Genomic DNA, 15,457 nt, shown 5'->3' with positions numbered 1-15,457 from the left:
AGAGATTATCAGAACTTCTCACTGCCACTGTTCACCTAAAATCTCAGAGAGACATCCGAACTTTTGAAGTATCCAAACTCACTGTCCTTTGTCACCCGAAATTTCAGAGAGATCCGAATTCTCTTCACTATGGAAATGCAAATAGCCTTCACGCCTATTTATAGTGGTTGTCCCATATAAATAAATCGACCAGTGCTATTTGAATAGGTGTGTCCCCATTTAGGTGAGCCGACATGAGATTTTACTTCATCTTGAGGCCGACATGAATAGGAGAACTTTAGCTTGTCTTTGGAGGGCTTGTAGACAATTCCATAGACTCATATACATTTGTAATATCCCCAAGAAGGGTTCTTCATATATGACATTGACTCTTTGACTTTAATGACAAATCCTAAAGGCTCTCATTGGGAGCCCTCTAAAAATAAAATCTCTTGCTCATGAAACCCATGAAGCAAGTATTACAATAATAATTTTATTTTCTTCTTTTCATCATTTACAAAATTCACAATTACATGTCAGTATGAAGACCGAACCTAGTTATACTTTTCAACAAGGTCAACATTCATTTGCATGGTTTATCTCCATATAGCAACAAAGTTCTGCTTCATGCTCTTCAATTTTCAATCATCAATCAATGTGTCCCTGGAATGAACCAATTAGCTGCTGGAACAACAACATCAGAACTCTTCAACTTCTTTGCTTAAAGACATTTCCCTAGATCAAACACCATCTCTTTTGGTCACAAGTTTCAATTAATATTGTATCCATCTGGGTCTTGACTCTTTATAGCTCCCTCTTTTCATCCGAGGTAAGTGAACTTCTTGTCATATAATTGACTTCCTTGATGTAAGCTTCAAACTCTCCTCTTCTTCTTCATGCTTTTCCACGTTCTTCCACTTCTTTTTTTTGCTAGTCAAGCCTTAGAAAGAACTTATCTTGACCTGCTACCTTTGTTAGAAGAACAAAAAGGACAAGGCATAAAGATAGCAAACAAGGAGATATAGAGTACTTATCTTTTGAGAAGGATTAGCTCCCTCTTAATCTTGGACCTGTTCACCAACCTTGTGTCCATAACATTATGATGTCATTCCTGTCAAACTCAAGAGCTAGGTTCTTTTTACAGCAGAAACAATTAGGGTTTCTGTTTCTAGGGTTTTCTAATTCAAATCATAGCTAGGGTTTACGAATCCTACATCCTTCATAGTCCTCAGGACTTGTAAGACTTCTACAAGTATGCTGCAAAATCTTAATGATAAAACCTAGCTTTCATATGTCATGAACTCATATCAACAGTCTTTAATATATACATATATGCAGACCCCCTTTTTTTATTTTAAGTGATCATTACAATGACCTAGTGAACAACATGGATCATATATGCATACAAAAATTATACATACCTTTACCACCTTACCTGATCTCCATTATTGCCTTTGATTCAAGGGATCATGCCTTTACTAACTCTGATCATACTGCTGTAACTAGATCCTCATATGGTCTTTCAAGAGTTTGAACAATGAACTTTAATCTTCGTCCTCCATGAACAGAGGTGTTGTTCATTTTAAGCTTCAATGTCAAATGGATTGGCTTCATGGTGAAATCCATCGTGTAAAAATGAAGTCTCAAGGTGTCATCAAAGCTCTGTTATGTAGGTTACAATTTTGCTGTCATATAAATTACTTCCTCACTGTCATCATATAGCGAAGTCACAATCATCATGAAGCAAGGTCATTGATATGCCAAGGTTCACTGCCATGTTAGAGTGAACTGTTGAAGAAAATGTAACTAGGTTCGATATTTATAGATGCAATTTTGATCTTTGTACTTGTAAAGAAAAGAAATATTATCTTTGAAAATCATATGAATGAGTTTCTTGCTCATTCCATAGGTCTAGGAAAGTCAAAGAGTCAAAATCACGAGCTCTTCTTAATCATTTTTGTAATGTATATGAAGCTACCTAGTGTCTAAGAACAACCCTCCAAGACCAACATAATCCTCTAGAAGACAAGCAAGCAAAACGATGGAAAATTCTGTCACGTTGGCCAGCAAAATAATTTAAATTGAAGTCATGTCAGCTAGCAAAAGTGACACAGAGGATCACTTGGTTATGTCGGCTCATTATGGAGGCATGACCACTATATATACCCACCTAGGGTCACCGCAAATGGAAGGAACATAATCTCGCATTTTCTGAAGCAACTCGGATAAGAACCAGGTCTGCAACTCCGCATATATTGAAGAAGTATATTCTCAGATAGGATAATTAGGAGCAGGATATTGGTGATAAGGTACGGTGATACCTTCACATTCCACTCTGAGATCTCAGTTAAGTTCAAGGTGCTGGAACTTGGATGGGTACAAAACTATGTCTATTTGCATAAGGATAAGTCTTTGGATAATATCACTGTGATTTCAGATAAGTACTATTATGATGATTACCTTCTCGACATAAGTCTAAAGACAAGGGTCTTGGTGCTACTCTCTGCAGTCATAACCTTAAGCATAGTTATGATCTCAATGGTGACTCTGTCTCAAGGATATAATCTCAATGAAGGGGCAGCTATGGTGAAAACAGTGAAGATCTCGATGGTGCAGACACAGTGATGATCTCAGAAAAGGCACAGTGATGATGATGATTTCAGCAGTTTGAAGAAGAGGATTGATGTCTTGATCTTGGAGTGGTTCAGTCAATCAAGGGTCATGGTCTTGGTGTTCGTCAATTGGAATCTCTATAAGAAGAATTATGTGCGGGTTTTCCTCTCCAAGAGGGAGAGGTTTTGGCCTTGGCAGAATGCCACTTCTTGTGTTCTTGTCTCTTTGTTTTGGTAGTTGTTAGATGAAGTAAACACACACACTGATTATAAGAAGAAGATCAAGATAAGATAAATAGTAAAAGCATTTCACAAATTGTTATCAAGTATAGAAGAATCTATCTATTGCTAATTGCCCTAGATTCTTCAACATGGTATGAGAGGTAAGGTGCTGAAGTCCAATGAAGGGCAGCAAAAGAGACATACAAGGATCTGTCTTCAAGAACATCAAAACAGGTTGAAAGGATTAAAGGAGCAAGTATACAACAAACAGGTCTACAACAATCATGGAGTATCAACTTCAGTAATTACAGTCATGCACTCAACTCATGCTCAGTTTCATGGAGTATATCAGTGATCCTCACTTCTTAATCACTGAACTTTCTCCATCACATAAGACTTTCTCCATGACATAAGAGACAGTCTCAGGTATATATATATATTGCAGAAGTAATCCAAGGAATACCTCTCACAATCCATGATTACATCACTATCTCAGTATAGTTATTTTTAAGGTAGTTTCGGTGATGAGACAGTCTATCTATACAATTCCATCCACAATTTAGTTATGTCATTCATTGACAAGTTTGGGTTCTCAATACATTGCCTCTCTACACAATGCACATAGACATCACTGTGCATTGCCACATCAATATACTTGTCACAGTCTCGAATTCTGTCTATGAATATGATCTCAATAGCATGATGTCTGGATCAGAACATAGTATCACTAGCGTGTCAACAATATGTTGAAGTCAAAAATACCGTAAAGATGAATTGGGAAGGTCATGAAGCTGTTTCGGTGATGTCAAGACCACTAATTTCATGGTGCTAGAAGGTCTCCAAGGAAGTCGTGATGAAATGATACTAATGATGGGCAACTCAAGCAAAAGAAGCATCAAGGTGAAGATCTCCTCTTCACACACCAAGTAAGTATCTTTCAATTTTATAATCAGATTTGGTTAAATGATTTCATGATTGCAAGGGGATTCATAAATCGGCTAGATAATGGAAATTCCTTGCATAGAATAGGGAGGATTGTCATAATCCTCATAGAAAAGAGAAATCATTGATATCTATGAAAAGGTCTATGAAGGTCAAGCATTGTTTGAATCATCAAGAGATTCATAGGATTCATATGATACCACTCAAAAGTTCTCTCATACCTAAATAGCAGAAGAGGAGACATAAAGAGAGATATATGAAATGCTAGATAGACTCTCAGAAATTAAAGTAAAGAAGGTCACTTAGACCTACACAATAGTAAAGGTATCAAAGAATGAAGGAATAACTTCATGAAGATCTAGGAAAGATGATAATAAGGTAGTCATCATTGATGAGCAAGGTAACAAATATCAATGAACAAAGATGGTTACCTCACCCGGCAATTTGTGGTCTCTATGCTATATAGAGAAAGACAAGTTGCAGTGTATAGTATTAAAGGAAAGGCAAGGTTGTTCCTTAAGCAAAGACAAAAATAAGTATAGTATGCTATAGAAAGATTTTGGAAGTTCATATCACTGAAAGATGGAGGAAGCTAGAGAAAAGGGCCAAGAAAAGAGGGAGTGTCAAATCTCTCCTATGAGTAAGATAATATCCCTCACAAAAGGATTCTATTGTAAGCTCCTATATCTTGTGTTATAAGATATGACAATGATAATAAGATGCATCATGGCATCATGAAAGCATTAGAAGCAAGAGCTCGTGACATCACTGTGGGAATCATGAAGGACAAAAAGGACAAAATCCATGGCAGTCAAACATGAAGGATATAGCTCTTGGGAATCTCATTGAACATTAAAGGAAAGAAAGATGTCATCCAGGACAAGGCTCATCATACATCAAGAAACATCTGCCAGATGGGGATATGCAAGATCCTCAAGGTTCTCAAATAGAATCCTCATCAAAGGGTTCACTAATCTAAAGAGGAAGCAAGTGTTTCATCAAGAACTCCAACTTATGGAATTCATGGGATAATGGTGTGATGACATGAAGCAGATCAAGGGATTGAAGATCTCTTCAATCAAGGAAGTTGTTGGAAGAAGCCTAGATGACCTAAAGGTAAAATGAGGTATGTATGTTTGTATTTAATATTATAATGTCATGTCATATGGTTGCAGGTAACAATGGATCATCACTTCTATATTGAGAAGCATGATCAAGAGAAAAGGATTTTCTCTTCTGAAAGAATGCAGGAAGGCATAAGTCACACTAGATGAAATCAACATATTATGTACTCATATGAAGTATGAGGTAGTTGACTAAGAAACTCTGATTAAAAGCTCGAGGAAATGGAATGTGTGAGGAAGGAAGAGATCATGAGATATGTAACCATGATGAAAGCAGTCAACATCCAAAAGACCAAGAAGATTTGACTAGGAAATATCCTAGAAAGATATAAAGACTCTGATGAAAGTTTGAAAAAGATGAAGACCCTTTACAATGGATATCTTTGGGAGATATGTCAATATGTGTGTAGGATGTTGATATCTACAAAAATATATCGTGATGAAGAGCCACCTAGTAAGGTACGATTTGATTTAATGATATACTTGATTTATTGAATAATATCTGGATAAGTTCATGCGGGGCTACTTACAAGTACAACTAACATTCATGTGATGAATGGAAGAAGCATGATGAGAAAGAAGTAGTCATATGACAAAGGCTCCAGATATGAAGAAGACCACTTTCCATGAAGAAAGGAATGACATGATGAACTAAGAAGGAAAGTGATCGGTGGCAGTTGCCCTACAAGAAAGAAGCTCAACTAAATTTCATGACATCTAGGAGAAAAGTTGATCAAGCAGCTGAAGGACCCACAAAGAAGAAGTTGCTGATGTATAGAAGAGTCCCTAGCTAAGAGGGAGCTTTGACAGGTCCCTGATCAAGAGGGAGCTTGGATTAGATCACCCCCAACTACAAAGGGGTGACAGTTGTGTTTTTCTATTTCATGTGTCATGCACTAGACTAGGACTAACAACGGTAAGTCTAGGTGAAGGCCATGGATGGAAATGAAGACACATGATAGACACAACATTCTTGTCTTCACCTGGGAAGAAAGAATGGAGGGTTGGGTATTCATCTGGCATCTGATGGTCTTTGAGGATGTGCAAGGCATCCAAGACAAGAGTAGGCAAGAGGACCGATATTCTTTGAGGGCTGGGAACCCAAGATAAGAATAGTCTTAGAAGGTCATACTAAGTGAACACCCGGGTGGGTATGTACCTTGAGAGACAATGTTGAAGGTGTCTATAAATCATTGGTCTCGCCAACATTGTAGCTCATGATCTCGTGGAGAGATGGAGTTGTTAGTCGAGGCCTTGCACTATGACAACGCTGGTCGATATGATGCTATATAGATGAGATTACCAATCCTATTCTTCTTATGAGAAATTCTTCAGATTGAGAATGACTAAGTACCATTGTAAATACATCCCTAGTTAAGAGGGAGTGTTGAAGAAAATGTAACTAGGTTCGATATTTATACATGCAATTTTGATCTTTGTACTTGTAAAGAAAAGAAATATTATTTTTGTAAATCATATGAATGAGTTTCTTGCTCATTCCATAGGTCTAGGAAAGTCAAAGAGTCAAAATCATGAGCTCTTCCTTAGCATATTTGTAATGTATATGAAGCTACCTAGTGTCTAAGAACAACCCTCCAAGACCAACATAATCCTCCTGAAGACAAGAAAGCAAAATGATGGAAAACTTTGTCATGTTGGCCAGCAAAATAATTTAAATTGAAGTCATGTCGGCTAGCAAAAGAGACACAACGGATCACTTGGTTATGTCAGCTCATTATGGAGGCATGACCACTATATATACCCACCTAGGGTCACTGCAAATGGAAGGAACAAAATCTCGCATTCTCTGAAGCAACTCGATAAGAACCAGGTCTGCAACTTCTCATATATTGAAGAGGTATATTCTTAGATAGGATAATTAGGAGTAGGATATCGGTGATAAGGTACAGTGATACCTTTGCATTCCACTTTGAGATCTCAGTTAAGTTCAAGGTGCTGGAACTTGGATGGGTACAGAACTATGTCTCTTCGCATAAGGATAAGTCTTCGGATAATATCACTGTGATTTCAGATAAGTACTATTATGATGATTACCTTCTCGACATAAGTCTGAAGACAAGGGTCTTAGTGCTACTCTCTGCAGTCATAACATAACCTTAAGCATAGTTATGATCTCAATGGTGACTCTGTCTCAAGGATATAATCTCAATGAAGGGGAAGCTATGGTGAAAACAATGAAGATCTCGATGGTGCAGACACAGTGATGATCTTGGAAAAGGCACAGTGATGATGATGATTTCAGCAGTATGAAGAAGAGGATTGATGTCTTGGTCTTGGAGTCAGTCAAGGGTCATGGTCTTGGTGTTCGTCAATTGGAATCTCTATAAGAAGAATTATGTGCGGGTTTTCCTCTCCAAGAGGGAGAGGTTTTGGCCCTGGCAGAATGCCACTTCTTATGTTCTTCTCTCTTTGTTTTGGTAGTTGTTTGATGAAGTAAACACACACACTCATAATAAGAAGAAGATCAAGATAAGATAAATAGTAAAAGCATTTCACAAATTGTTATCAAGTATAGAAGGATCTATCTAATGCTAACTACCCTAGATTCTTCAACATCAACGCCATTTCTTTAAGTCGTGTCAAACAGAGTGAAGTCACTGTCAGATATTGTTGTCTATAGATCATTATCACAGTAGGTGACTGTCTATAGATTGACAACTCACTGCCATCACTATCACATTATTCCTGAGGACACTGTATCACTGTTACTTAGGTCATTGTAATAATAATAATAGTTTACCACCATGTTTAGGGTTACTGTAAAAGGGACTAGGGTATTGCCATATAAGATTATTGTCACTGCTATAATAGTTCACTGATATAGCATCAAGATCATCGTCATATATATACAATCGTCAAGAGTGTTGTCTCATGGAATATAATGCCAATGGGTATAGTGCGAGACTCAAAGCCAAAGAAGTAAAGCGATCTACAGAGATAAGGATTCGAATCATTGTAATGAGCCATGGTAATGATCCATGAACCATTGTATCGAACCACTATAGTGAGCCATTGTAACGAACCATGTTATGTAGGATGCAATGCCACAGTAATAGTGATGCCACTGTGTTAATTGTCAAGTCACGGTGATATAGAGTATAGTAGCCACAATGAGGACATGTCATAAAGAATTCGAGTCATAACCAATTAAATGCAAGCCACTGTTATCTGAATGGGAGCCATGACCTCTGTGAAGCAATGCGAGCCAGATAGATTGTGTAATATTATGCGTCATTATATGCGAGCTACTGTTATTGAGCTCGAGTACATCTGTTAGGCCCCTATACTACTAGTGTAACCCCTTATTTTTATTAGTATAACCCAATTATTATATTGTTGTACCCATGTAGTGCCCATATTGTTACTATTGTGCCCCATAGAAGCCCACTATTGTTATTATTGTGCCCTTACATTATTATTGTTATGTCGGCTTTGATTATGTTATGACCCCTTAGACTCCTATATATAGAAAGGAGGTCTTTTCATTTGTATCATCCAAGAATTGTTCATTTATGTAATGTAAAGGAGGTTGCCCCCTCGAAGAGGCTGAATTCTAAGGCGTTGATCTATCTTTTCTATCTTTTCTTGAGTTGGTTCCATAACATTTGGTATCAGAGCTTTGGATTCTAGGGTTTCGCTGCTCCAAACAGGTCATCGTGGCATTTTTGCTATAACTTTTTTCTGTGACGTTTCAGAAGTCGCAAAAAAACCCATTTGAGAAGAAATCACGTTGAACCTTGGGTCCGAATTTCAGAGCTTTTCGCGCGATATTTGCGGAGATATGATCTGAGGAAGTTGGTATTTTTGCAGACTCCTGAATTACATTCAAAACAGGTGACCTGGGGAAAATCATCATAACATTCTCTCTGGGAATCAGATTGAAATTTCATAAGAAGTTACAGAAAGAGGACGGACTGTGGTTTCTTGTATATCTTTTTCAGAACCAAAGATCGAAAATTGTACACGTGGCACTTCATACAAGTTCGCTCTTCTGGAAAGGTCTATAATCAGGTCATCTTGGGAGATTGTGCATAACTCTTTCTTAGAGAATCCAATTTGGATCAGACTGGTGGCATTGGAAAGAGGAAACAGAGGGCTACTACAGGTCGCAATTTCAGAACTTAAAGATCTAAAAGTACAGAGTTATAGTCGTTTCAAGGTCGAGCTCCTAAAATCAAGAAAAAACAAGATGAGGAAGTTTGATGGCAAGGATCCAGTAAATAGGATACTTCAGATGGAGCAATATTTTGATCTACATGGTGTACAACTATTACAAAAGGTATGTATTGCATCTTCATATTTAGAACCAGATCAATTTTTATGGTACGAAGGGCTTTGTTCTCGTAAACAACTGGTTACGTGGTCAGTTTTTATAGAGGAAATGATAGCACATTATGAGGATACAAAGAGCAACACCTTCTTTAGAGCAACACCACAACAATTGGAAAGAGTAGCAGGGCTTTGTGACATAGTGGAAAGAAAAATTATGGAAACCAAGAAGCGTACCCCTCACAACTATAAAGATGGAAGTGTTGTTTCTCCTAGCCTTCCACAACCTACAAGGGTTACACCACAACAATTGGAAGAAAAAAGAGAAAAGGGCTTTGTTACAATTGTGATAGCAAATGCACTAAAGGTCGTAAGTGTGCTGAGAAGAAATTATTTTACATAGAATATGAAGAGGAGGAAGAAAAGGATCAAGAAACATCAAAAGAAGAAGATATACGCCAGGACCCCACCCCAGAGAAAGAAGAAATGAATCAGACCATATCTTGTAAAGCATTTGCAAGAATTACCACTCCTCAAACTCTCAAGATAGAAGGACATATCAAGAAAAATGTGCAAGAAGTGAAAGATCACATCGAGAAAGAAGAAATGAATCCAACCATATCTTGTAATTCATTGTTCGAAATTACCACTCCTCAAACTATCAAGATAGAAGGACATATCAAGAAGAAAAATGTTCAAGAAGTGAAAGATCACATCGAGCATCAAGAAATGAATCCGACCATATCTTGTAAAGGATTGGAAGAAATTACCACTCCTCAAACTCTAGAGATAGAAGGACATATCAAGAAGAAAAAGGTTCAAGCAGTGAAAGATCACATCGAGCATCAACAACAAGTTCTCCAACTTTTAAAGGATAACGCCACTTCGGTGCAAAATCAAACGAAACAACAGGTAGATAAACATTGTAGTGAAAAATGTTTTGATGTAGGTGATTGGGCATTTTTACTGCTACATCTCAAGCAAGCTATTTATGAGAAGGAAATGTTGGCAATACTACATGCACTTAAAAATGGCGACCTTACCGAATGGGAAGACTCTTCAAGGATGAGGATGTGGAAGCATTGTTTTGTTCTATTTATATTATCCAACCAGATTGGATAAACGAAGCAAGGGATGAATGGAAGAAGGACGAAGAAGTATGGCCACTTATTCAAAAGTTGCAAAAGATACCAATTCAAACAATTTTGCCAGAAATTGAAGAGGAAGGAAAAATCATATTGGAACCTGGAGCAATCACAGAAACAAGAACCTGACAGCTATGAAATCGATCAATTTCCGAGTATCTCATCAAGTGGAAGAACTTACCCGCTGAAGATTCCACATGGGAGGACAAGAATTTTATACAGAAGCATCAAGAACTACTCAAGCGTTGAGGACAACGCTTTTTGAAGGAGAGGGGCATGTTAGGCCCCTATACTACTAGTGTAACCCCTTATTGTTATTAGTATAACCCAATTATTATATTGTTGTACCCATGTAGTGCCCATATTGTTACTATTGTGCCCCATAGAAGCCCACTATTGTTATTATTGTGCCCTTACATTATTATTGTTATGTCGGCTCTGATTATGTTATGACCCCTTAGACTCCTATATATAGAAAAGAGGTCTTTTCATTTGTATCATCCAAGAATTGTTCATTTATGTAATATAAAGGAGGTTGCCCCCTCGAAGAGGCTGAATTCTAAGGCGTTGATCTATCTTTTCTTGAGCTGGTTCCATAACAACATCAAATACGAGTCGTTGTATATACAATACGTTCTGCTAAATATAAAATATGTGCCATTCATAACATGTCGAGTCTCAGAGATTATTGCGAATCATAGGGATATGTATCGACCCACAAAAATCATGGCTCCAGGAATGCGAGGCACAGGGTATCTGAAATACAGAGATGCAAGCCTTAGGAAAGATATGAGAACCATTAAGACAACCAAATAATGTGAGCCTCAGTGGAATATTTTCAAGCCACAATAAATATACGATCCATTGCAATGTGAGCCTTAGGGAAATATAAGAGAACTATTGTGTATAAGATACGAGCTACTGTGTATAAAGCGAGCCACAGAGATGCATATGTGCCACTGAGAGAAAGATAGAGAACCATAGATAATGCGAATCACAGAAAGATAGCAAGCCATCGTTGGAGAGCAATGTCATAGAGAACCAAAAACAAAAGTAATGCTCTGAGCCACAAAATAATATAGCGAGCCACATAACATAATCCGGGATGCGAGCCTCAATCATTGAACAAAAGGTAAAAGTTTCAGACATTTTTGAATGTAAACTTCAGACATGATGATGATGATGATCTCCTTTTAAATGTAGTGATGACTTTTACAACAATGATGAGAATTCCAATAGTGTTAATCTTCAAACTGCCATCCTTCAACCTTAGCTCTGAAACCATGTTGAAAAATCATTGTGCTTATGCATTATGATTGATTTCTCTATCACGGTAATTACTTGTGAATTTGTTGGCTCAATTATTAAATTTATATTCTCTTCTTTTCATCAAGCAATTACGAAAATACAAAATTATGAAGATCACAAAGAACAAGAAACACAAGATATAGGCTCTAAGCTAGGGCAAAAACGCCACAAGGGGGAAAACCCAGAAAATCTCTTCTTCTTATAGAATCAGATCAAAGTGAGAAATCCAAGACCTAAGAATCCAACCTCCAAGAAGCCCAATCAAGCTCTCCAAATTCAGATTATAGCACTTGTATTGTCTCAGATTATCTTCCACAGGAAACCAACATTACCTTAGGTATATAATCCTGGAAGCTCGCATTACATTGCAGACAAATGACTTCAGGAAACTTGAATTCCTTCACAAGAGAACAGCTACCGAAATTCACATCCCTTTCTGCCTCAGAACTTATCATAGAGGAGCACCAAATTACTTGCCATTTGGTGGATGACACATGCCAATATATAGTTGTTCGCATATGCAAAAAGACATATCCTTTAAGTTAGCGGACTTGACATCTAGGAGGGTCGACTTGGCTTCTTGAGGTGAATTTACCCAAATTACATTTTCAAAAATTCTTTTTCCTTTTTCTTTACAAGAAGTCCAAATAGGACTTTGACTCTTTGACTCAATAAATCCTAGAAGCATGAAGAACATGCTTAACTAATGAAATAATAATAATAAAATTCTTTTTATTCTTTTTGCTTTTTACATAAAATACATAATGATACAAGTACAATGATAATTATGATGACCGAACCTAGTTACATTTTCCAATAGTATGGATTGCAACTTGGCACTATTTTTTAATATTCATCCTTACATTCTACATACATGAAAAAAACTTTGCATATTTGTGTCTATATATAAAAAATCAAAATTTAAGCATCTTCTGTATTGTTTGGTCGACAGGTTTTGTTTTCCATTTTTTTACTGGTTCTGGTTTGGTTTCAGTGTTTGGGATTGATATGTTTGATCACCAGTCTGGTCCTGATAACATTGAGTAGAAGACATGTGAAAAGAAACAAGGGCTCCAGAATACAATTAAAAGACGAACAACATAAAGCAAAGGTTTGAGGAAAGAAGCATCATGGAGGGGCAACAATCCAGTGAGCAGTACTGGCCCCTGATGAGCCTTTGAGGAAAAATATTTTTAAAGGGGAGGGCATGTTGTACCCAACAAGGAAAACACATTTCATTTCTGTAATCAATATATTGTAAGAGTCCTGAGTCATTAGTAATTTTTCTAATTTGTAAGTAGTGAACAAATTATTATGAATGTGCCTGCCTCCTTCCAATAATGGCATCAGTTCATTTTTTCTAGCACATTAGCGGCCATTGAGATTGGTCATATTGAATCTTTTCCTTATTTCTTTACCTCTCTAAGCATCACATGCACTTTTTGAGTCTCTTTCTTGTTAAAAAGGTAGGATGGTAACAACTAATCAAAAACTGAAAAATATGTCCTCATACCTGTCATTCCTTTCTTCCAAGACATGTTACTGAAGAAACTGTTTTCTGTACATGTATTGATCCTAAACAATAGAACATTTATCTAGGAAAATAATCGTGTCAGACTAACACTTTGCATCGAAGTTGTTGGGGAAGGACTTTCCTGTCAATATTGCTTTCCATGACTGATTGTTCCAATTCTCTTCTTAGTTGTTTCTTCAAGAGTGTGCATAGCCCAAGTTAAGTTGGTAGTCTTCTGTTTGTTTGCTGTTTCTTTAGCCCTCTATATTGTGCTATGAGAAATAAGATAAATTATCTTTCTTACAGCAAAATGTTTTTTTCTTTTTCTTTAAATAATTTTTTTGTTCTTTCTAATAAGAGATCTAAAATGTCTAAAAGACTAACATTTGAAACTTGGGAATGTAGCTCCCTTGCCTGTGGACACATGTTTGGCATGTCCTGTATTAGAGAGTGGCTTCAGCGACATGAGAACAATATTGGCAAGGTAAGAATATTCAGGCATACAAATTGTTGTTTCCCATGGTAACATGTTAAATGACTAGTTCATGTAAATGATTAAATATTTTTTTATCATTTTTGTTGCAACAAATCTTTGAGATTATAATTTTTTTATTTCTGTAAACAATGTGTAGTGTCCACAATGCAATAACAAGGCTAAGCTGGATGACATCAGAGTTCTTTATGTACCAGTTATAGCTGTCATTTGTCAACAACAGTGACAGATCAGTTGTCATTGTCGCGATACCCACAGTTCTCATCATCCTTAGAGCTGGTGATGGATTTACTATGGCTGAAAAATTATATTACAATTTTCAAGTAACATTAATAGCCCTTAAACATGTACCCGCTAGACCAGTTTGACCAACTACCATGATTAGTTAGGACTAATCCAAGATTGCAAAAGTCAACCAAAGAGAATTTTTTGAAGGTACTAAATGACCACTTCTTCTCCACAGTTTCTGTACAGTGTAAATATTTGTTTGGTAAAGAGTAATGGTTCTGACAGAAAGGAAAACTTGCAAGCTCTTTTATTATAGTCTCGCTTATGAACCTTATTTACTTCTAAATTCTGAATCAGCAACATAAGTTTTGTTTATTAATGCCATGTTCCAATCAAAAGTGACAGTTTATTTGGAAAGCTGTTGTTAGTACCATAGTTAGCTAACCTTTGTAATTTCCTACAGTGTCGTCCGAGGAGATCAGCCCAGTCCTAAATAGTAGTAGTTGCCTGTTTGTTGCAGGCTCCTCAATTTATGTTATGCAGGTAAAGCTTAAGTGATTTTTTTTGTTGTTTAGCACAGTAACTCTTTTCTTAGTAGTCTTAATTACTATTCAGAAGTCATAGTTTGCTTGGGAAATTGTTCTTAGTATCATGGTCAGATGACCCTTCTGACTTCTTAATTAGTTTATGGGGAGGTTAACCAAGTCTTTGTAAAGATTCAGAAGTGTGAAAAGGATAAAACAGAACCAACCAGAAAACCCTAAATTTGGCAATAAACAACTGAAAAAACTGTGCTAGGTCAGTGCAGCATACAAACCATAACAAGTGGACTAGAGCTGAACCATTAGTACACTCAATATAGAAGTTTACAACCATAGCAACCAAAAAAGAGAGCAAACGGGTAAAAGTGTACGCATGCTAATCACTTGTATAAAGAAGGAAAGATTGAAAATGATCACTTGATGTGATATATAAACAAGAGGGGGTTTATGTTAAAATTGGAAACTATGGCCAAACTCCATGTGGGTCATCTTATTTATGGCAGCTGATATTTTTCTTGGATCCCTCTCCTCGAGAGGTGTAGGATTGATCTAAAGATTATCCGATTCTGATAAGTATTCACGGAGATATGAATTTATTTGTGTTATGGGACAATTCGTCAAGGTCGGCCAGCAACTAAACTGCCCCCACTTGTGCTCCACGTTTTGGTATAAATACAAGTGCCTTGCAAGTCATTTGAACACACAACTCTCTTGATATTTCTTTTTCTCCACTTGTTTTGGGTTTTAGTGGAAAGAAGAATCTCTATGGGAAAATTGCAGGTCTAGAAGGAGACCCTATACGCAGCAAAAGAAGGATGCCCTAGCCGCAGGTCTTGTGAAGGTTTGGCCGCAGTTCAAAGGGAGCTCTGTCCACTGTTTAAGGGAGCTTCAATAGCCCTAATCTTGGAGCCCTGGCCACAGTCTATTCATAGACTAACGCAGTCCTATCATGCCCTAAACGCAGGTCATATCAAGCCCTAGCTAAACGCAGTCATGCCCTAATCCATACGCTGTTTTGGAAGGGTTTGAGACAGCCCTTAGATGCAGCAAAAAGGGATG

At 37.1% G+C, this 15,457-nt stretch overlaps 1 protein-coding gene across 3 annotated transcripts in view; it reads left to right on the top strand.

Annotated features, from left to right (window-relative positions):
* The window catches only part of LOC149254272 (uncharacterized), a 55,867-nt gene extending 41,690 nt beyond the window's left edge, over positions 1-14,177 (top strand). For 2 of the 3 annotated variants that reach the window (XM_089460107.1, XM_089460109.1), the window contains 2 exons: positions 13,541-13,619; positions 13,768-14,177. In XM_089460107.1, the coding sequence (XP_089316233.1) occupies positions 13,541-13,619; positions 13,768-13,854 (166 nt within the window). In that variant the 3' untranslated portion in view covers positions 13,855-14,177. Of the gene's footprint in view, positions 1-12,616; positions 12,803-13,540; positions 13,620-13,767 lie in introns of those variants that run through there. The other variant, XM_089460108.1, reaches the window with a different exon arrangement.
* The last annotated feature ends 1,280 nt before the right edge of the window (positions 14,178-15,457 follow it).

Source organism: Pinus tabuliformis, chromosome 7 (genome assembly GCF_031772625.1).
Source record: "Pinus tabuliformis cultivar Carrire ecotype Pingquan chromosome 7, CPIR1, whole genome shotgun sequence".
NCBI classification, from domain to species: Eukaryota; Viridiplantae; Streptophyta; class Pinopsida; order Pinales; family Pinaceae; genus Pinus; species Pinus tabuliformis.
The sequence above is the reverse complement of the archived record's forward strand: the minus strand, read 5'-3'. Positions and strand labels throughout refer to the sequence as shown.